At 38.2% G+C, this 24,850-nt stretch overlaps 1 protein-coding gene across 2 annotated transcripts in view; it reads left to right on the forward strand.

Moving 5' to 3' along the window:
- Positions 1 to 24,850, forward strand: part of calcr (calcitonin receptor) — a 180,658-nt gene that overhangs the window by 74,883 nt on the left and 80,925 nt on the right. For both annotated transcript variants that reach the window (XM_028817092.2, XM_051936106.1), the window contains exon 6: positions 19,659 to 19,785. In XM_028817092.2, coding sequence (XP_028672925.1) covers positions 19,659 to 19,785 — 127 coding nt within the window. The remainder of the gene's footprint in view (positions 1 to 19,658; positions 19,786 to 24,850) is intronic.

Here is a 24,850-nt window from a genome sequence, read left to right on the forward strand (position 1 = left end):
TTGTGGTGGGCGGCCGGGTCCCATGCCCAGCCGGGAGGCCCCTTCTACATATGTTCCGGGGGAGCAACCATGGGCTTCTCAGTACCTCCCCCAGGACGCTTGGTGGCAGCCTCCCTGGCTGACGATGGTGCCTCAGTTTCCTGTAGGGCTCCATGGGAGATGGAGTTCTCCACAGCCCTGTTGGGATCTGGGATGGCCGCCAGGGGGGGTACTACATGGGTTCCTGAGCTGGCCTGGACGACTCTACAGCCCCGCCTGGAAGTGCAATCAGAAACAGGTGATCAAGCACCTGGAGCACTTCCGGGTGGGCTATAAAAAGGGCCAGCAACCACCACACAGAGCTAGAGTCGGGTCGTGGAGGACGAAGCTAGACAGGAGGAGTGGTGGTTCCAGAAGAGTGTTTGTTGTAGTTACTGTGCTTACTTGGACTGTGTTGTGGCTGGGGGGTTCACGGGGAAGATGTGCCCTCCAGTTGAAGAAAAATAAAGTCTTGTTGTGTTTTTACATGTGCCTCAGTGTGAGACTGTGCATGGTCAGGTGCTATACAGCATCCATCTTACAAAGTCTAAATATGTGGTCAGAGATTCCAAGCCAGAGGTACATTATTCAGGAGGTCCAGTAGACACAAAATATCACACTAAGTTTTTTGAGGAGATTCTGCAACCTTGGATAACCAGGATGTCCACTGCACCAACCAGTATCTCATCCTGTGCCATAGACACTATGGCAGTAATAAAAAGAAGGCTCACAAAATGTTGGTGCCCATAATAGCATCATGCTAAGATGTGAAATATTTTTAACATCTGTAAAGACACTTGAAAGGACTTTAAAAAAACAAAAAGGGTAAAAAAATGATAGAAGAGATTATCAAAAGGATCCAGATCACAATAAACATTCAAAAGTATTAGGTGCTTTTTTTCCGAATGAATATTTTCAGACTTTCGTTTTCATAATTCAGACTCTTCACATTCAGCACTTATTAGTTAAGGCGCGACACATCTTGATATTCTTCAGGGAGAATAAAAATGAAAACAGCTGGATTTTTTTAAAAAACAACATTAATCCAGAAAATTAGGTTGTAAACCTGTTCAGTTGAGACTGTTCTGTTATAAATCAGCAATTGTGCAACACTTACTGCCATGATGAAACAAACTCAGCACATCAGTGGTGTGAAAAAGCAACTCTTTAGAGACATAAAGCACAACTCGCAACTAAATATATATTGATGAATGCAATTGCACTCCACAGCTACTGTTTTATAGACTTGTTGGCTCTTTGTTTTCTGACAGAACGCCTTAGTGCAGTGTGTTATGTGTCTATTAGATGGCAGTAGGCAGAAAACTAAAAAGACCCATTTTAATGTCAAAATCAGTCTTTCGAACTATATACAGATACCCAGGTCCTTCCCTCGGCTTCAGTAGTGTTTGGGAATTGTTTGCATATTGTTTCTCATAAGCTATCTTGGTAGTATAAAACATTTCAATTTTTTTGTCTGATTACATTTTAAATTGTAGAACCTCACCATATATTAAAAATGATAGAAGAGATTATTAAAAGGATCTGATGTGGGCACATTAAAAATGCTCCATTGTAGCACCCAGTATAAAGAAAGAGAACAGCTAAAAATGATTTCTTAACCTTTCATACAATGAAACAAGAAATTTTTATTTTTGGAAAATTTACACTAACATTGATATTTGATACATTATAAATACTAGGTAAAATCAGTAATATTTTAGAGCATTGCAGGTCACTTTGGAGAAATAAAATGACAGCCAGAAATAAAATGTTTTTTATATTGATTAAAGTCATAGTACAATGTTCTTTGTAATATACAGTATGACAAAATAAGTGAATTTCATTTCTCTAGGAAGTTTTACAATAAAAGGGTCAATAAAATACAGAATACTGCTTCACAGTGCATTGACGTTAGTGTTTTTGACACTTTCTGATTAGTTTGACAGTATGAGTTTCATTTCAAGTAAGTCACCTAACAGATAAAGAAACTCAGACAGTTGACATTTTTTGATTTTCCTTATCTTGTTTTTTTATTGTCCAGATGGCAGATAATTTTCCAGTATATTTTGTGTTTTGTATTATTTAAACAAAAAAGCAGACGGCCAAGAAATTCAAGTGCTCAGATTTTTATTGACATTGCCCTTAGGATCAAAGAATGATGTTAAGAAATAATGTTTAAATACTTTAAAAGTACATTTAAGTAAAATAAATGTACAGGAGAAACAAGAGGAGGCATAACGCAACGCCGTATTTAGCGCTGTTGTTTTTCAGGTTCAGAATACTGGGGTCCATTCTTTAATGTGTCACAAGATGTGTGTTGCTTGCATATTCTCTCCATGTCTGTTTGGTCTGCACTCTGTTTTCCTCTCACACCCCCAAAGATGTACATAATAATTTCAATCTAAATTTATAGTGGTCCATTTCCAAAGAGAGTAGGGTGGGCACAAGTGTGGGTCTTGTGTTTGTAAGGTATCGTATCCATGGTGGGATCTTGGTTTGCATACTTTCTGCAAAAAACAAATCCTGAAAATGGAAGATTGGATTTACAAAGGGGCATGAAAGAGGAGAAGAAGCAGTCCAACTACTTATTTGGGCTGTTAAAGGCCAGCTGATTAATCCATTTTAATCAACGCAAGTCAGACGCAGCTGTAAAATGAATGGCCAGCTTGCATCAACTCTACTTATAATTTAATATTAATCTCTGCCACAGTCAATTTAATTTGTAAAATTTACAACTAGTAAAATTTACAATACACATTATACATACATAATGGCTGTGGAGTTGCCAATGAGTCAAGGAAAGAAGGAATGCTTTGTATAAAATTCTGTAACCATTTGGGGAAGGACCGTTGACAAAATATACATGTGATTCAATATTTGAAACACATTCAAAGTGGAATATTTGACAAGCATTCCCTAATATTTATGGTTATGTCTTTTCCTAAATGTGCTACATTACCATCTCCAGATGTTGTCTTACTAGTGATATATGGTGTCGAAGAGACGTACATTCCATTTATTTATTCAAGTGAGCCTGTCTGACTTTCGACTAGAAGAGATGAGCCCTCAACTCCCAGACATATTTGTTACTGTAGAAAAACGTGTTTTTAATTGTTGTAAAACTGGCAAATAGTTAACACCAAAATATTAGTTTTCAAAACGTTATGCGTCATTGTTTAAGGCACTGATGGTTATTCTTATAATGCTGATTGCAGAATTTTGTGTTTCATATTGGTAACATTTTGCAAAAGTGGCTACATATTGCTCTATAATGCAACATTAAGGTCTTTTTGCATTACATTAAGTGGTTAGTAGCACACTACCTATTCTTAAAGTGTTGTCATTGAGGCTTAGCAAGTCTTAAACAATTGAGTGTAATAAAGAGACTTTTCTTAATTGTAACTCTGGATGACACCAAAAATTCTGAATCAGAAACATTTTAGTGTTATTTCTTATTCTGAACCCTGATAAGTGGGTGTGAAAATAATCTTCAACATGACCTGTTCTGATGAGCCACAGAAGTTATTGCCTGCTGAAAAATCTGCATATTAGTGGGGCTCAGAAAGTCTTTCATATTCTTTAAACATCTGTGACATTTTCCCACCCGTTGTGCAAGGCTGATTTTTCCTTTGCATTCCAAATGCATCTGTTGACTTTAGATGATTTTAGAACAACATATATTATGCTTTGCTTAAATAAATAATTGAAGGTAATGTGTTATCCCCTACAAGCAAATGTGTAAATAGAACTTTCCTGTTAGCTTGTTGTAATTCTGATGTAGCAGTAAAATAGATTTGGTTTATTTGCTTTTGAATGGCAAGGTATAACATACGAAACATAGGAAAAATATTAAATGTAACGTAGCTATAGAATCCTGAAACTGAAACTTTATAGTGTAGATGTGTGTGTGTGTGTTATAAACATTTATGTTCAATTTGTTATGATTTGTTTTTCCTTTTAAATTTTACACTGAATTTGAAAACTAAGTTACCTGCTCTTTAAATCTTTGTCTCAGAAGCTGTACATTTTTGGACACATTGAAGACGCAGCACTATATGTGGAAAAGATAAATCCATGGAAAAAGCTAGAACAGCTTTTTTATTATGCTATTTCTATTACACTATTTTCATGGGTTTTTTTTTTCTTATGCTCCCATTTATAGCTGTTTCTTCTGAAAACAAGTTACATCGCTTTCATTTTCAGCTTCAAGATGATATTGCCTATGCTGTTGTAAATGATTCTTTAAGGTCACATACTTAGCCTTGAGCCTCTTACTGTTTATAAAAGAGCTTGATGGCCTCACTACCCTGCACAGGTAAAGCATCATGCCCCCCTCTTAACTTAACTCTCATCCATCCATCAATCCATTTTCTAAACTCAGTTATCTAGAGCAGGGTCATAGGGAAGCTCAGTCATTTTTCTGTTATTATTTAAAAGTAGGTTAGAAGGAAGTCTAAACTTGTGTTTTCACCATCATAGTATAGTTTTTATATTGAATAACAGCAGATAATTTCAGCAAATATAATACCATATTGAAGCATAATAGTTTATGAAATGAGTATATACATTTTATGGGCAGAACAGTGGTAGCACAGCTGCCTCACAGTAAGGAGACTAGAGTTCACATCTCTGGTCCACCCAGGTTGATTTTGCATGTTCTTCCTGCTTCTGAGTGGATTTCCTCTAGGTGTTCCGTTTTCCTGCAGTGGGCCAAAGACATGCATGTTAGGTGGATTGGCAACACAAAATTGGCCCTAATGTATGTGAATGTGTTCACCCTGCAATGGGCTGCTGTCCAGTCCAAGAGATTGTTGCAGTCTTATGCCCTGTGCTTGCTGAGGTAAGCTACAGCCTCCTATAGCCCGGCTCTTGTTTAAAAAGGTTTAGAAAATGGTATGGTATTCATTATATAGCCACTATGTGTCTTATGTGTGTACAAATATAATACATGTGGTTAGTACTGATTCCTATGCAGGGACACAGTTTATACAGTGACTTTCCCAGCAAAAAGAAGAATTCTGTCTTGGATAGTGTGCACAAAAATACAGTTAAAAGAAAAAATAAACATTTCAATTTATCAGAGGCCAAATGCATATTAGAAGCAAATGCACATAACTGGAGATTGTTTCTGGGAGTCAAGAACATGAATTTAGGAGAAAGAGAACAGTGAGCTTTCATCTCCTATAAACCCAGTGAAACAGCCTTTAACATATTTGCTTATTCATTTTTGTTAAACCAACAAAAGTAGCAAAGTTTTTAAAATATTTGAGAATGAGTTGTTTTGCATCATTTGTTTTCTGTAACTTGGTTTGTCAGTTACAGTTACCAGAGGACTGCAATATTGGGTGCAGGGCAAGAGTCAAACCTGGATATAATAATAGTCTGTAACAAGCCCCGCTCATAATCACATCAGTAGAGCATTTACCCTAACTGCGAAAATGTGATGCCTCCTATTAATTAGAAACACACATTTCTTGGGAGGTTTCTACATACACAGTGGCCTGGCTGAAAATGTTATTTTGGTTTGCAGACCTCTAAGCCAGTAGCGCCAATCACTGCATAAAGAAACATATAAGGAAGTAAAAAATAATTCAAAAATGAAAAGTGACCATGACATTTCTCTTTTTCAGCTCATGAAAAGGAAGAAACCATAATGAAATTGGTGTCATCTCACTATAATCAGTATCTATTAGTATACCAGTATTATACATTTATTGGGTCATTATTGCCACATGTACAGAGTACAGTGAAACTGCTATTTGCATCTGTTAATCCACTCTTCCTGTGTTTGCCACTCTCCCTTCCCCATGATTGGTACTAATACTATAGAGTACAAATAAGATACTATTCATGAAAACATCAGGGCTTACAAGGCCCCGAGCAGAGCAACTCTAGATACAACACATCATGGTTCCATTTGCCTAGAATCAAAATACAGATACAGCATGAAACAAAAGAATCCAGCCACAAGAAAAACACAGAAACTACAGCAGTGGAACGTGCACTAGTTATGTTTCAGGCATTTTTCTATTGCACAGACTGAACAAAGCTCTCAAAGTGACAAGTTTCCATATTCTGCATGTCACTGTGTCAACAACATTGAGAGGAAACTACCAAAGAATAAGTAAAACGGAAAACCATGCATTAAAGTGTAAAATAAAACATTAATTTTACGAGAAAAACATGCTTGCTAAGAGAGAGAGCTAGGGAGAAAATAGTTTCTAGTTAAAAAGACCAGCAAGTTCAGTGACACCATGCACACAAACGCACCACCACTCCCAAGACAGCTAGCAGTCACAGTTCTTTATTGCTAACCATTTGTTAAATCACTCAGTCCATTTCTGTTTTATGTTTTTCACAGAGAACAATGTAAAAAATACAAAGCAATAATTTAACAAAACATGACAACAAGGAGAACTATTACATAATTCAAGTAACTTTTGAAAATGAGCTAAAAAATGTAATGAATATACTGTATAAAGTAGGGGAAAATTCAACATTGAGAGCTAGTAAGAGATCATAAAAATAGATCAAAATCAAAATTGGTAGAGGGAGCACGGAACAAGAAATAAGGAAAAAACAATAAAATTATTTATTGGTAATTCAGATGGCAACAGAAAAAGTTGAGTTTTTAGGCATGATACGAACACTGAAAAAAATATTAAACTTCCTAAAAATAGCTCCTATAGTATGAATATATATAGAAAATAAAATAGGACCCCAAATGGATCCCTGAGGAACACCACATTTAACAGGACCAGTAAACAAAAAAGAGGATTTGAAAGTCACTGAAACATTTCTGCCAGTAAGATATGACCTGAACTAGTTAAGAGCAGCCACTTTTAGCAGTCCCAAGTGCTCAAGCCACATCAAGCAAGATCTCATAATCAGTAGTGTCAAAAGCTGCAGAAAGGTCTAGGAGGACAAAGGCTAGCATTTTCTGAAGCTGATTGGACTAATTTAATCATGAATAGTTTTGGCTAGGGTTTTACAAGTGGATGTTCTTCCTTGCACCAACCCTCTGACTTGGAACCAACACTAAATTGTCCAGTTTGCCCACTTAGTGCCTAGATTACTAATGCTGCTTACAAAATGCATGTGTAAAATTAAACATAATTTAGGCTCAGTGTAGTTTTTTAAGATCTAGGGATACAAAGGTGAGTTAAATGTTGTGATTCACAAGGGTGACTGCAGTAGGAAAAAGCTATTTATTGGATATACAAAATAGTTCTTGCTTTGAGCGACCAGCAACATTTTCATGATGGAAATAATTGAAATAGATTGTTACCCTGGTGAATGTCTTCTTTGATTTTATTGCCTGCTTGCTTCCTGACCTGAAATGTATATACGTAGGTCCTGAATAAATCGTCTTTCAGGTTTATAATTGTTTCTGCTCTTTGATCTGTACTCTGCAGTTTATGTTTTGAATTAGTAGATGCACTGTCAACCTAGATTGTTGTGAAGGAAGAGAGGATGCTTTCAATGATTTTACTGCAAAACTGGACCAACCCCGAGTGAGACAGGTTAACCATTTTAAATCACTCTGTTGAGCTTTTTTGACATGCAAAGTTATGTTTTTATTTCTGCTCAGACTATTAGCAATAGAGGTGCCAATATATTTAAATAATTTCACCCCTATTGATGGTGACTCCATTTATAACTAGAGATATGGACTGGGGAAGTGTTTCCTAAAATGTACAAATATTCAGAATATTCACATCCAGATTTTTGAGGGCACTCCATCCCATATGTCACCTATTCCCCAAACTGTGATCATGCTAATAAGAATGCACGAGAACCACCTTTTTCAACCATCGCAAACATATGCAGTTTTTAATGTCTGGAAAACATCTGGGATTAAATCACTTAGAGATCTGTATATAGAAAACGTCTTTGCATCCTATGAACAATTACATTCTAAATTTAACTTTCCAGCAACACATTTCTTTCACCATCTTCAAATTAGAAACTTTGTTAAACAGAACCTGCCCAATTTCCCTCATCTCCCACCTCCCTCTATGCTGGAAAATATATTCATCAGTTTCAGGGACTCAGACAGCATTTCTGTAATATATAAAACCATTTTACAGTCCCTCCCTTTCAAAGATCCAAGAGGACAATGGGAAAAGGATCTCTCCCTCAACATATCAGAAAAGGAGTGGAAGGTAGCAATGCAGAGAATTCACTTGAGCTCCATATGCGCAAAGCATACAATTATTCAACTCAAAATTATATATCAAGCACATCTGTCTCGCCTAAAACTGTCCAAAATGTTTCCAGGGCGAGATCCAACCTGCGAACGCTATCAATCAAGTTTCAGCCTCACTGGGTCACATGTTTTGGGCGTGCACCAAATTAACATCATTTTGGACCAAGATTTTTAAGTGCCTTTCAGACAGCCTTGGTGTTACAATCCCTTCTAATCCACTAACAGCTGTGTTTGGTGTACTTCCAGATGGGCTTAAAGTGGAGAAGGACAAACAAACTGTAATTGCCTACTACTACACTATTGGCACATAGACATATCTTGCTCAACTGGAAGAATCCTAATTCTCCCCTTTTAAGTCAATGGGTAACTGATGTTATATATTATTTGAAATTGGAAAAAGTAAAATTCTCACTTAGAGGATCTGTGTAGAAATGTTTCCAAACCTGGCAAAATCTCATCAATAACATTTTAGAATAAGCTTTTAAAGCACTGAGGAAGCAGATTCTCTCCCTATTCTCTTTTTTTTTGTCTTCTCCATTCATCTATATTCAATTATTAATTTATCTATTTGCTTATTTTTACTAGGTTTAAGTTTTATTCTGCTGGCCATGCTCTCTTTCTCAGGGGTGGGGTTGATTTGTTTTCAACCCTATTCTGGTAAAATTGATATATTTGTATGGAATGTTGTGTGATTTCAATAAAATCAATAAATAAAAAAAAAAAAAAAAAGTGATGTAATCAGCAAACTTCACACGAATTACATAGAAATCAATGACAGTGTCAACATTGCAGTAGATGAAGAGAAAGGACATGACACACCCTTGAAGAGACCCTGTCTGGATCATTGAGTCTGATTGATAGCTGACATCTGTTTGTCAGAAAATAAGAGATCCAGAGACATGTGACATGGTATAAGTTCATTGTGAGTTCATATTGAGTTTGGTAATGATAAAATGTGGTAGAATTTTCTTAAATGTTCAGCTAAAAACCAAGCAGAATTGATGATGCAAAATGTAGTGGATGTGGTATAGCAGGTCTGCGGCTTCAAAAAAAAGGGCCAGTTTTAAATCCAGAGAGCCGTGTCGCTCTCCATGGGCATGATTGCACAACCACGGGGAGTTAATGAGGTAGTTGAAGTGAGTCACACCTACACGTGCGGGTGCGATCATTCTCAATTGCTTCATTGGCTTCCTGCGGCGTGTGATTAAGGAGCTGCGCCCACGGAGACGTAAGTGTATATATACGGGTCGGCACATGGAAAATGGGGAAATAACCAGAGAGGATTCAAAGATGGCAGAAATCAAAGATGGGTGATCAAAGAAAATGATCGAAAGAGGTTAAAAGACGTGAAAGGCAGTCTTAGCAGGAGGATCTGTTTACCTGGAAGGAGGAGACAGCACGAATTGGGGCCCCGTGAAGGAGCGTTAGCTGTGACACTCTAGGGGCTAGTTTGCCCCACTGAACATCACAGGTGGAGTGTGGCGAGCAAGGCAGGTGCCCTCCCTAGGCTTCCGAAGTGCAATCACATGAGCGCGAAGGAAGAAGGGAGGAGAGCCGACCTCGGACGGTCTGGCCATGATGCCTGGAGGCTGCCAAAACGGAGATCAGCCGAAAGGAGCTCGTGGCTGCTGAGTCTCTGACGGCTATGTGAGCAATGGGTGAGCCGGGGAGAAAGAGAAGGAGGTGGGCTGAGATCAGGAGGAGTTAGTCTGCATTTTAACCTCAGATTTTAGTGGATTTATTTATTGAGTATTTTATCTCCAATTTTCATTGGATTTTTATGGATTTATATATGTACTTTATTTCTGAACACTGCACCATTGACACTTTTGTTGATTTTACTTGTGTTGCCTGTTTTTTAATAAAAGCACTTGAGCACTTTTTCCACCATCCTCTGGCATTATCAGTGAATTGTCCTTTTAAGTCAGCTCATCTCAGTCATAACTGTGTTCGTTCAGCAGACTCCCATGTGGGAAGAGGGAGTCTGTAGCAGACTGGCATTGTCACAGTGGAGAGCCATTTTTAGTGCATTTGAGATACTGCTGTAGCAGAGGCCAAGGTTAATCTCTCCGTAGTAGACCATTTAATTTTTCTAGTATACTTTGGTAGTTCAGGTAATAGTGAGGAATAATTAAAGATGCTCTACATAATATGTGTGGTGTTTGCATTTTTTTGTGTGCCAAACAAAGAGGCAGAACATCCTTGTAGCTCTGAGCACAGCTTTAAAATAACTTCATGTCTTGTGCCGGTTCCCAAATAACTAATTACATCTTCTTTCATTACGACAGACAGCACACAGTGTTAAACATCCTATTCTTCCAGAGTTGAAGAAGCCATACTGTGGCTGTAGAGCTGGGGCATAACTAAAGGCTAGAAGATAGAGATACAAGCCTTTTCCTCCATCAGTTCTCATGGAGAATGTCAAGTGTGTGCTTAACAAGTTCAAAGAGTTGGAGGCACTTTTAAAGAACCAGTAGGTGTTTTGTCAGTGCAGTCTAATGTATCTAATAACATACCTGACTCTTGTGAGGATCAACCTGGCTTCACTACGGTACAAGTGCACAGAGACACAAGAGCGAGTAGAAAGCAAAGTGGTGGGGGACAGGCAGTGTTTGTGAACAATACATGGTGTAACCCTGTGAAGAAGAAGATTTGCTGTCGGGATATTGAACTCTTGGTGGTCAGTCTAAGATTTTATTATGTACCAAGGTAATTTTCTCATGTCGTCGCCATTGTTGTTCACATTCCTCTGTGGGCAGAGCCCGGAGTGGCACGTGACGTCATGCATGAGACTGTCACAAGATTGCAGACCCAATGCCCTAATGCTTTTGTTGTTATATCTGCGGATTTCAATCATGTCAGCATTTCCTCCCACTTGACTGGTTTTACACAGTATGTTGACTGTCCCATGAGAGAAAATAAAACACTAGATCTGTGCTATGCCAGCATCAAGAAGGCCTACAGTGCTTCTTCATTACAACCACTTGGTAAATCAGACCACATTTTTTTTAATATGGGGCCAGTATATAAACCTTGCGTAATTAGGCAGCCTGTAACTATCCAATCATTCAGGAAGTGGACACGCAAGGCCAGAGATTCTCTTAGGGACTGCTTTGAGTGTACAGATTGGAATATACTGCTGGAGTGACAGGAGAATGGTACAGACACTGACATTGACAGGGTGGCTATCTGCATGTCGGACTACATAAATATCTGCAGGAATATTGTTGTACTAGCAAAAACTGTTTGATGCTTTACCAAAAATAAACCTTGGATTGCCAATAACATCAAGGAACTCCTCGACCAAGAAGGGAAGCTTTCATGACTGGTGTTAGGGAGAAGCTTAAGCTGGTACAGCACAAACTCAAAAGGAGCTTAAAGAAGGCAAAATGGACTACAAAAAAAAATTAGAGATGAGCCTTCAACACAACAACATCAACATCAGGGGAATGAAGACCATTACTGGCTATAAAGAGAAGAGGAGCCAGACAACAAAAGGTGATGAGGGCAAGGCCTGTACGTTTAACTTGTTTTACAACAGGTTTGACATGGTGTCCAGCAGCAGCTCCGTGACACAGAATGGGTCACCTGTTTCCTCTCCCACCATTGCAGAGGCAGATTGTTCTCCTCAGTGTTACTGCACCCCTGACATTATTGCTGCAACACATGCTACACCAGGTCCCACTCACCGGGTTATACAAAAAAGATGAGGTGAGGGCAGAGCTGAGGAGGCTACACCCAGGAAAGCCAGCTGGTCCTGATTGTGGGTGTTCCAGAGTGCTTAACACTAGAATCCCTGAAGTCTACAAAAAACTTCACACCTCTCCATCAGCGTCTTTTGTTTTGTAAATGTGTCTATCAGCAGAAGCAGCAAGCAGCCTGCTATCCCATACCCCCTCCCATCCCCATCCCTCCTTGATGGAGCTCAACTCAGGCAAAAAGTTCTCCCAGCTCAAGCCAAAGCTCCATATCTGCGTGTGAGGTGCCTGGAGTTGTATAGGGTAAATAATATATCGTGATTTGGAATACAAACATTTCATGTGTGTTCCATGTTTACAGCGATCTGTGTAAATGTAGGATGAAATGCGAAGCAGGAATTGTTGAACACATAACTAAAAAAGAAACATTTTTCATATTTTAGTAATAATTGACAAAATGTAGACATGACGTGTATAATGTGTGAATACTGAAGTCCAAATATCAAATAAACACTTTCGCAAAGGTACATGTATAACAAAACAAGTGCACTTTTATTCAAGAATATAACCGTAGAAAAAGAAATTGAGTCAGGGTACAACACTGACACGACAGCTCGAGTGGGGCAGCGGTAAGGACTGCTGACTTGTAATCAAGAGGTCATTGGCTCAATTCCAAGTGCGACTGTTTTGAGTAATGAGCTGCTTTTATTGTTACTATTATAGAGTAAAAACATACATTTGATTTGAGTCTGTAACAGCCAGTGTAAATTTCTGTAACTTGTAAAAGTTAGTGGTTTTTTTTTTATTCAGTTTTATTCTCTCAGTCACGTTCACGCTCCCCCCGATCCAACACTGCTGTTTTCAAATAAAGACGTGCTATAACAGAGGTGAACTCGGATGAGGGTTCTACATCAGAGACAGAGAACAGAAGCCCTCCTCACAAGAAACATCCACTCACACATAAGAACAACGCACCTGCACCAAGCACAAAGGTGAAAAATGGCACCATTTGGATACAGCAACACGTCGGGCCTCATCCTGACAGTCAATATGCCATATACGTGTCCTTCAAAGAAAAAGCAGGGCACGCCAAGCTCACCAAGGTATTGTGCAAGGTCCTGTTTGTGAATATGTTTTGTAATGGTCATTATATGAAAAACATTTATATGTTACTTACTGTATATAAAAGCCAGATTGAATGTTATTTACCTGTTACAAAGGAATTTAAGGTGGGCCAGGATTACGAGTTTTTTCATAGGCTTCTAGTGTTAAGGACCTCAACTTGCTGAGCGTCTATAGATATTGTACAACCTGAGTCTTCAAGGTGAGAGGGTCCCAGTTCTGTGGAAAACTTCATGTCTTGTGCTGGTTCCCAAAGTTAGGCGACCAACTGAAATAAATGGCTACAGACCTGTGGCCCTTACATCATACATCATGAAGACACAGGAGCAGTTTGTTCTGCATTACCTCAGACCTTAATTTCTAGCATGCATTAGATCTCCTACAGTTTGCATACTAGGAGCACATTGGTGTTGAGGATGTAGTCCTCTACATGCTACACAAGACTCACTCCTTTTTGGATGAACTGGGTGGTTATGTTATGATTATGTTTTTTGATTTTTCGAGTCCATTCAACTCTATACAACCCTCCATTCTCAAAGAAGAACTGGAAAGAATGGGTGTGGATTCCACCTTCTCATAGATTCATTACTACCTGAATGAATGACTGAAATTTGTCAAACCAGGAAACTGTGTCTGTGTGAGAGTAATAAGCAACCATGGGGCCCCACAAGGGTCTGTTCTGGCCCCATTCCTGTTCACATTATACACAGCAAACTTTAAATATAAGTTGAACTTTTGCCGCATTCAGACGTTCTCTGATGATACAGCTATTGTGGCGTATCTAAGGAATGCTCATGAAGAGGAATATGGTGGTCTGATTGGAGCTTTGTGTGACTGGAGCAATAAGAACTGGCTGGTTCTGAACACAATGGAGACCAAGGAGATTATTGTGGATTTCCACAGGTCTAAGCTCCCCCTTCTGCTTGTTAACAGATGAAGGAAGGACATTGATGTGGTGCAAACTTACTGTATAAATATGTAGGTGTCCACCTTGATAACAGACTCCAATGGTCTGTGAACACAGATGTCCTCTACAGGAAGGTGCAGAGTAGGCTGTTTTCCCTTAGAAGACTCAGATCATTCAGCATATTTAGTGAAATGTTGTCTTTGTCCTGTCATATAGTTGTTGCCATTGTCATCTTCTTTGCTGCTGTGTGTTGGGGAAGCAGTATGACAGATGAAAACTGGAAGAGGCTGGATAACCTGGTGAAGAAGGCTGGCTCGGTGCTGGGTAGGACTGAACTCAATGGCAATGGTATATTGGGAGGAAGGTACAGACCATCCTTGAAAATAACAGCCACCCTCTTCACAACATTTTGGTCGGTTAGAGAAATAAACGAAGTAGTTGTCTTCTCTCACTGCACTGTAGAACAGAATGCTTTAGAACATCATTTTTTCCTGCTGCCGTGAGATTTTATAATGTTGTTGTCAACACAAGTGATTCATGGCCTGGGGCCTCATGTATAACGTCATGCGAAGAATCCACACTAAAACATGGCATACGGACAAAAGTAGAAATATGCTTACGCACAAAAAAGTCCACATAAATAAATCTGTGTGTACGGCCAGTTCCACGCACTTCCCCTTTACAAATCCCAACAAACGTGAACTTTAATGCACATACACATGCTTACAGCCCCACCCCGACTCCTCCCAGAAGTGGAGGTGAGGAACATACTGTTTGTTGACTTACACAGTGGTATAAGAAACAAAATTGTGGCGGAGATACTCAAAAGTTCAAGTTCAAAAAGTCGAAGTGAAAAGGCAAGTCGTAGCTCACCGTCTGTTTATTCTGTTTCAGACAATATTACAAAGCTGTCCCCCAAGGAATGCTCAGGTAGTGATGGTGCTGCTGTGCTGAGTATGTCTTCAGGTGCTAGCTGCACATACACCTCTGCTTTGGAAACCGCTGGGAGGCCATCTGGCTGTGTGCTGAGGGACACCGTTCAAGAGTCACAAAATGCAATAATGGATGCTGTAAGAGATGTGACAAATGAACTAAGGAATATAAAATAAAATAAATGCTGCATCTGGTTACCTGCTTTTAAGTTCTGCTAATTACATTCAAACAAAGTTGTAATGCTGTCCAACTTGGCTGATCATTAGATGGGTCCAGGTCAGGTTCATCATATCACATCTCTTCAGGTGCATTCTTGCATACTGCACACTTTCTGTGCACTGTAGAGCAGCACATTAATAGAGTGGAAATGCTTTCTATTTACATAAGCAAATTATTTTCTAAAGGTGCCTTTATAGTGTAGTGCCAGCATCAAGCGCCACAATGGATCAATTCTCTGCTCTTTACTTAGAGGTGACTGTTTGCCTTTTGCCGCACTAGTTAGAAAAAGCTCCTCCGACTGTGCGAAGCTGCTGTTTTTATAGGTTCTCCAGCTACATGTGATGTAATGCCAGGTTATTCTTTTGGTGATTCATTCCTGGCTGATGTAACTTGTCCAATACCGTTGCAATAGCAATGTGTGTCCAGCTGACCGCACCGATTACATTTGGAAAACGGGATGTGGCTGCAAATTGCGCTTTGATGTTTTGCAGTTCAACCACAGTGTAAGGAAATCATATAAATCTGGATGAGAAGTGAATATTACCATCCTATACAGCTAGCATGGTGCGACTGTGTGATGTTTGTGAAATACCCAATTGGTCAGCAAGTTCATGCTGAATAGGTCCTGTGGCTAAAATCCCGAGAGTGGACAGAACTTGCAAAGGAGCAGGTAGAGCACAATTCCTCAAAGTCTGCCTTTGTAAAGCCAGTGCCAGTTCAGCAGACAGCTCCAAAACGATAGAACATGGAAATCAAAATTGACTTAGAAGCCAGTCATCATCATCATCATCTGTAAAACACACTCTCTTCTAATTCTTCCATTTGCGATATCTTCTAACAATGCTAAAGCATCTATGGTAGTTGGAATAATTTGGCCATTCCATGCACCATTATATTGTTACAGAATGATTAAAATCAAGTGAATTAAATTTGTAAATGATGCGCAATTAATTTCGGTCATTGATGCAAACATTAATAAGAAAGGTAAATGACACAAAAACAGTAGAACTGCTTTGACACTGGGTGCTGCCAGTTTGCAAAAGTGAGCAGAAACGTACATATTCTACCATGAAAATGTGCGTGGCTTTATGCCAAGTTGAGTTTTTATACATCTCAAAGTGTGTGAGGAACGGTTCATACATGAGGCCCCTGGTCACCACTCTACCTTCCAACACTGTAACAATTGACCTTTTGTACTTTTTACTATTTGTTTATTTATGTTTTGTTATCCTTGCTTTTTTAATAATATCTAACAATTTTTACTGATGTGTTTGAGCTACTGGACACCTGAATTTCCCTGAGGGGATAAATAAACTATTTATCTATCTATCTATATTTATTTGTTCTCTGCTCTCCATAATTTGTTCCAGATGTCTGTAACCATTTATGAAAAAAGTGCTTTCTGGATTCTGTGTTGAATACGCATTCCCTGAATTTCCTCCAGTTTCACAAGTATGTAATTAATTACTTAATTGAAAGAATTATATTAGATACATTTTATTGAAGTTTTAAGACCTGGATTAGGTCCATATGCCGCCTTTTCTCTTCAAGAGTAAAGAGGCTAAATTCCATAGGCTTGTCAGTTTAAGACATTCCCTTCAGTCTAAGGCTGCTCGTCACTGTTTGAGTTCATATTTTTTATTGTAAAGAACATTTAAGTGACAATTTTCTTGTTATTTTCGAAATGCTGAGCAATGGCTATTAGGCTGTGTAATGGTTAGCCTGATGATTCACAGCTGTACAGTGGTTAGTGCTTCGGTCTCATAGATCTAGAATCATGTGTTCACATATTGCTCCAGTTCTTACCTTGGTGGGATTTGCTCATTCACTCTGTTTTGTTGTACACTCAGACTTTTTGTGTATAGAGCACTGAGGCACTTTGAAATGCGTTATGTTTTCTCATTGGAAGACTAGTTAGTATATAAGGGAGTATTGCACAATTTGCATCTAGTTTTAAGTATGGCTTGATAAAGAGTGGAAGAAAGTGCTGTTCAACATAAACAAATATTTTTTTTGCTTTGTTGGCATATCTAATTTAAGCACTACAAACTGTCTGCTTTGAAGTAAAAGAAATTAGTCAGACATCATATGCCCTCCTGCCCACATATGCTTTCTTCAGATACTGCAGTTTCCTCCCACATCCAATAGATGGGTAGCTTAGGCTGACTGGTAACTCTAAGGTGGCCTTGGGTGACTGAGAGCAAGCATGTGAGTCACTCCATCCAGGGCTAGTGCATTGGGGAGTGATATAGGAGTAAGTTCTGAAAGTGGAAACATGAACAGAGTGAAGCTTTGGTATTACATTAGAAGTAATAATGATCCAAATCCTTATCTCATAGCATTTGAGCAAAATGTGACTTTTTTTCTAATTTGTATAGCCTTAAGGTGCTCAAGAAGTTTATTATTTCACTCAATTTCTCTTTATTTTGTTATAGAACAAAAAGTAAAAAATATGATAGCAACAACTTAGCCAAAGTTCCATTATGCACACAAGTGCAGTGCATAAAAAACATAATTAAAAACTGAACACTTCAATTTTAAAGACACTGCGTATTACTCATGTAACAGAAGCAATAAAACAAAGGAAAAATTAAATTCCCATCTTGCCTTTTCCAGGGGATTGTTTGGCCAGATCATCCATTTTAGATTTGAAATTGTGATCTTAATAATCTTGTAAACATTCCACTTCTGCATATATTCTTGTTTTCCACTGTATTACTGGAAAATATTATGAGTTTACATGTGTCTTATTTCTTCAGTATTCCTTGGAACTGCTTTTATTTTGTATCCATTATTTGTCCCTCATTTTTAGCTGTGCTGTGTCACAGTACAAAAGATCTAATTGATTTTACAAAATGAAAAATAAAAGCAACCGTGACATAGTTTTCAGGCTGGCAAGGGATAAAAGGAGCAAGAAATTGGGAGACAACTGAGCTGGATTTGGTGTAATCCATATTTTATTAGTGGAGGTTCATGCAGTTAGGATAGGGTGAGTGTGCAATTGCTAGGTATCTGTACTTCTTATACATACACTGATCCACTGACTGACATGAGTAATGCTACCAGGAACTTACCCCTCCCAACAAAATAGTTTCATGGAATGTAAGGATTTCCACTGCACCAAGGTGATCATCCTTGATTGAGGCAAAAATAATATGGAACCAGACAATCAAATTAAAAAAACGACTGAAAATGTCAAGGTTAAAGTGCAATAAGCAGAAGGTGTGCCTTCAACCTGGATCTGACCATGAAGACCAATTAAGACAGACCTGCCTGCTTACCACTGGTTTAAAAGTTAAATTGTGTGCAAATGCAGTGACATATGCTGTGAATCCAGTCATAAAGGAGGAAGTGATAATATTTATGAACTACAAACCAAAACAAATTTTGATTCTCTGATTTTTTGATGGCTAGTGGTATAGTGCCTTATACATCCAGCAGCCTATAAACTCCATAAAGCCTCATTTTCAGTATTTTAGTTTTGACTCTTGCTCTTTCACTTCAGCTCCGTCTTTTTCTTGGCTTTTTGGCTTTTGTTGTTTTGTAAAATTCTGATGAATGAATCGTTGCACTTCTCTCCATACAAAGGTTATGGTTAAATCCTCTGGTTTAGAATAACAAACTTAAGTGATGGGAAAAATGTGCTTTTGGTTTTTGATGTTAATCTTAAATCTCAAGGAAGAAATCTATTGTCTTATTTTTGAAAGAAATGCACATCTCCTGGTAAACTGCTTTTAACATCAGAGAAGTGCTTTCGAGCACATAGTGCCTATAGTCAACCCACGTCATTCACTTTGAAAAACAACTGTGACTCTTTCGGACCATTTTGCTTTTTGGAGACATCAATGTAACAGTGACATTTCAGTGGCCGGGGAGTAGGTACCAATCAACCCCATGAATTATACACTGTCTTGATCCCAGTCCACCTTACTCTCTCTCTTACTTTGGTGCTTCGTAGAAATTAACTTCTGGGGTGACCATAGTTTTTAAATCCCTTTGGTTGGTGGTAACAATGTTGCCTTATTTAACAATAGAATATGATAATTTTGATCATTGCTCTTTCTTTATTATTTAGTGAAAGGAATATAAAACAATTTATTATGCCTAGGTGTTTATTTTTTAGACTGTTTTGGGGATGTGAAAGTATAGATATTATGTTTTGAAACTTTCCTCTAAAGCAATCAGGGAATATGAGGCTATGTGAAACATGTGGAACAACCATTAGGCAGTCTTTCCCATGTACAGGAAGAATGTGTCATCAGATTTATTTATAGTCCTGTTGTGTTTTTAAACCAGTTTTGTTTTAAGATGTCCTCTGCCATAATTTTGTCACTAAATTTACAAGCTTTATTTCTGTAGTGTTAATGACAAAAGAACTTTTCAGTCCACAGCTTCATTAATGTAAACATTACTCATTAGATGCCCCAAGGTGGCTGAATGATTCATATTTATTAAATAAAAATCATATTTTCAAGTGGGTTCACTCTAAAATTTTAGAGGTATGTGTTTAATGATAAATAACGTTTTGTTTTTGCATGTATGTTTTTTTCAGAAGCCTCAGTTGCCAGAGAATAACTCTTCACAAGAACTTATTTTGTTCCTACGTGCTAAACTCCGTTTTTACAATCGTTAACCTCATTACAGTTGTTAACAATCCAAAGCTGGTGGAAAGTAACCCGGTAAGTAGCTTTTTTATGTGATATATAAATAACCGTTTTCATTACTGGCTGATCCACTAATGCAAATTGAACATGAAAAGTAAAAATAGAAACAGTCTTTCTTGCTATTTCAGTAATATACAAGAGGTTCATCTTCATTAAAATAAAAAATATTTTCTTAAAACATACACCAAAATGAACATTTTAACATTACAAATGTATAATTTGGCACAGCTGTTCCAGCATAAGGGAGTACAAACTGAAAGCATCTGCTCTAATTAATCATTGATGTATGAAATTACTGATCCTGTGCATTAGTTTGCACAAGTAGTAATACATTAACTAATAATATAATTTCTAACAGTAGTGAGTTCAAAGGAAGATTGATCTATCCATTCATTTCATATGCCCAGTTAATCCAGTTTTAAGTTCACAGACAGACAGACCATATCCTGGCAGCATTGGGTGCAAAGAAAGATAAAGAGTTCAGACAGGACCAGTTCATTGGTGAGCACATTCATACTGAACATACGCCCTCAATCACTCTCATCTGGACAGTTTAGAGACAACAGTTAAGTTCATTTGCATGTCTTTTCAGAGTGGGAAGAAAACCAAATAAATCCATGCAGTCAAGAAAAGAATTGGCAAACCACATGTAAACAGTACCAAGTCAAGATGTAAGCTTCATCTCCTGGATGCATGAGGCAGCAAAGCAAATGCATACCCCACTGTCCACATTCTCAAACCCAATTTGTTGAATTCAGGGTCAATGGAATTCACAGTCATGCAAAACTGCAGGAAGTAGCCCTGGACAGGGTGCTAGTCTATCACTTTGCTCACAACACACACATAGCCACAATTACACTCACATAGAGCCAATTTGGAATTTCCAGTCAACCTGACATGTTTGAGGATGTTGAAGGGAAACAAGAGTACCTGAAGGAAAACTGAAACACATATGGACAGAAAGAATGAGCGGAATCGAAACAGGTAGTGACTGGGTACAGGATTCAAACACAGAACACCTGGATCCATGAGGCAATTGCATTAGTCACTATGCCACCAGACTACCCACAAAGAAAAATATAGGCATAGTAAAGCATTGGTTAGCATGTTGCCTCAATTATATTTTATCAATTGGAACACAGACTGGTTAGTTGACTTGCTCAAGGTTATATGAGGGTAAATCAAAAAGTAAAGGCAATTTGAAAATGATGTGATAACCACAACAGATAGAAGCTGATAAAATACAACATTTTCAGCTATTAGTCGAGTTGAAGCCAAGGTCAAATGAACATGGACGCTGCTTTAAGATCACACCATTGTTGAAGGGAGATTTATTTGAGAAGGAGTGAAATTCACTAAAGGATGTTGGCTCAGTATACAAATGAAACATCATGACTTGACGAAAGTATACAAATGGGTAGAAAGGTTTAAAGTGGCTTCAAGCAGCAACACATCACACACCGAAGGATGTTGACTTGTGCAGATCAGTAAGCTGTCTAGGTACCCATCTTTCTTAAACTTTACAGTACCCCAAGTCATCGTGCACTATGGTATTTGCAGATCCATAGATGATATTCAAATGTTCAAGAACAGCAGACAATGCAATCTGTCAGTCTTCTCTGATAAAGGCATTGACCATGTCAATGTGGGTTTGTTTGCATAATGTTGATGGTCGACCAGATCGAGCTTCATTATTTACACTTGTTCTTCCCACTTTAAAGCCTTCTACACATTCATATTTTTTTCATTGAATCATACTGTTTTCACTTCCATACTGAGCCAACATCCCTAGGTGAAAGTTGGTTTCACTTCCTCTGCCCAAAGAAATTTAACTACAGCACATTGTTCAACAATGGTGAATTCCACAGTGGAACATCCATTTTCATTTTACGTAGGCTTCAACTAGACTAACAGCAGGGTGCTGCACTGTGTGTGTTTAAACTCCCCATAAGCCATCACGAATGTGTTGTATTGCATTAGCTTCTATCCATTGCTGCTACTGTGTATTTTTCAGATTGCCTTGTTATCAGTTATCAGTGTTGACAAACATAGTTTTCTTGCTATTGTCATAACCTTTTGTGACTTTGCGTTATACTCGAAGAGAAACAAAATACAACATTTACATGGGATATTTTTGTTTCCCTCACTGTCAATGATATTAGCATGCCGAGCAATTGATTTGTATCCCACCTACAGTCCATTCCATTTTGTCTGGTGTAAGTGAAGTTTGGTGAAATTATAGATTTTTAAGAATATGGGTGATGTGCAGAAATGTTGTAATTATAGAGGGATAAAATTGATCAGCAACAGCATGAAATTATGGGAAAGAGTAGTGGAAGCTACTTAAAAAGGGAGGTGATGCTTAGTGAGCAGTAGTATGCGTTCATGTCGGACAAGAGCACCACAGATGTGATGTTTGCTCTCATGGTGTTGATGGAAGAGTATAGAGAAAGCCAGAAGGAGTTGCATTGTGTCTTTGTGGACCTCGAGAGGAGCTATGGTATTGTATGAGGAAGTCGGAAGTAGCAGAGTAGCAGAATGACAGTAGAACCAAAACAGAATACATGTATGCGAATGACAGGGAGGTCAGAGGAATGGTGAGGATGCAGGGAGTAGAATTGGCGAAGGTGGATGAGTTTAAATATTTGAGATCAACAGTACAGAGCAATGGTTGAGTGTGGAAGAGAGGGGAAGAAGTAAGAGCAGGCAGAATGGAATGCGTGGAGAAGAGTTTCAGGAGTGATTTGTGACAGATGGGTATCAGCGAGTGAAAGGGAAGATCTACAGGACAGTAGTGAGACCAGCTATGTTATATGGGCTGGAGATGGTGGCACTGACCAAAAAACAGGAGACAGAGCTGGAGGTGACAGAGTTAAAGATGCTAAGGTTTGCATTGGGTGTGATGATGATGGACAGGACTAGGAACAAGTTCATTAGAGGGTCAGCTGAAGTTGGATGGTTGGGAGACAAAGTCAGAGAGGCGAGATTGCGTTGGTTTGTACATGTGCAGAGGAGAGATGCTGGGTATATTGGGAGAAGAGTGTTAACGATAGACAAGAGGAAAAGCAGAAGGCCTAAAAGAAGGTTTATGGAGTAGTGAGAGAGGACATGCAGGTGGTGGGTGTGACAGAGCAACATTCAAAGGACAGGAAAATATGGAAACAGATGAACCGCTGTCGCGAACCCTAACTGGAGCAGCCAAAAGAAGAAGAAGAAGTATTATAGTTCTTTAAATGCTAGTTTTTTTAAAATCCTGCCACAGAGAAATTCAAACTGATAATTATGCATACTTATGTATAGAGAATCTCATTGACCAATGTTCACTGCATTGTATCTTAGACACAACAAGTACCTATACATTTCATTATTTCTGTTCTGACTGTTAAGTTTCTTTTAAAATGCTGCTACAGAAGCTTACTCTACTATTATACCTTTGACTTCCTATGAGGTGTTAATAGTATTAAAAGAATGTAAACTGCTTTTATACTTTGAGGCGTTTAAAACATAATGACCCTAAATTATCCTCATGTCATTGTAACAACAAAAAGTCTCCAACTCATTACAAGCCATATTCCATTTATCCTGCTCAGACAATATAGAGTTGAGCTGTGCAATGAAGCCTAAACATAATTTTCACTCTTTAAATTGCTTTTCTCTGAACATTTCCGTGAATTGGACACAAAATAGTAGAATTTGCATTATGATTACAAAATGAAAATTTAACATACCAAACTTAATGCTGTTTTTAATTTTGTTCTTTTTGGCAAAAACATTTTGATGAAGATAGTGATAAACATTGATTTAGATTTCCTTCATTTTGTTTTTCACTCTTGCACTAATAAGGCAGAATGCCTTTGATTACTTAAACAGCTGTCCACTGTGTTTTGATGCCTGTTGTTTGCATTACTTAGTCACTGAAATGACAGAATTACCCCGTGTATGTTTTCTGAAAATTTGATATTTGTTGTAGGATTAATGCCTCACTCAAAGAGTAAATTTATTTTAATATACTGCATCATTGTTATGTACAGAATTGAACCCTGTGTTTCTTCAAGAGTTTGAACATAGTTGATTTCTTAAAAGACAAGGGGCAGGATGGGAATAAAGGGGGTGTGGTGAACTGGTGGTTTGTGGGAAAAAGAAGGTTGAAATAAAAAGTAAGAAAACATTTGGGCAAAACCCGTGTGTGATGAGTTTTTGTGTCTGGATACAACAATCATCTAGTGAATTAATATATTAACTTCATTTTGAAGCCAAGGACATTTTTATCTAAAAAAAAAAAAAAGAATTGAGAAATATTTTAGAGACTTGGTATCACTAAGAACATAACAATAAGTAAGTTTACGTAAGCAGCAGGCATCTAAATACAGGGCATCATGATAAAGATACTTGCATCTTTTATTTTAATGGGAACAAACATGTGCACTGCTGGAGGCAAGTGATTAGAGGTGTCACTTCACACTTCCAGGTGACCACATTCAAATTCCAGCCTGGTCAAAATTACAATGTGTCAAGTTTGATTTCTATCCTTTCATTGGAATTCTTTTTTTTTTCCCTTAGCTTATGTTTTCCTCTCTCATCTCAGATATGTTAATTTTAATTTAATTGACAAATCAGAAATTAACCTGTTTCAGTAAGTGTTCCCAGTTATGGACAGGTGCACCATGCTGGTTTTTGTCTTCCTTTGTGCTCGATGTAGCCAGGGTAGACTTGGCCTGCCAGACCTTGAAATGGATGTAAATGGTTTGATGATAAATGTTCTGACAGCCTCACGGGGTGGAATTTTAAAATGATGTCTGTTTTTTATTGTACGCTGAGAGTGGAACTAGGCAGTCGGGGAGAAGTGTACTGCAGTACAAATCTTAGCAGGGGTGCCTTTCCTGTACTGCCAGGTGTTTGGCTGGGAACCAGTGTTAAAGGTGCTATATAGTGGACAGCAGCCTTTTTCATGTATTACTGAAATATCCTCAAAGACTTTAGGAATTGTAGTGTTTGCCTGCATCTCTATGAGAAGAAAGGTGACCCAAAATTCATTTCTGGAATGCCGAAGTGGTGTCAGAAATACTCCAGAGACTCTGCT

Source organism: Erpetoichthys calabaricus, chromosome 13 (assembly GCF_900747795.2).
Source record: "Erpetoichthys calabaricus chromosome 13, fErpCal1.3, whole genome shotgun sequence".
In the NCBI taxonomy this organism is placed as follows: Eukaryota; Metazoa; Chordata; class Cladistia; order Polypteriformes; family Polypteridae; genus Erpetoichthys; species Erpetoichthys calabaricus.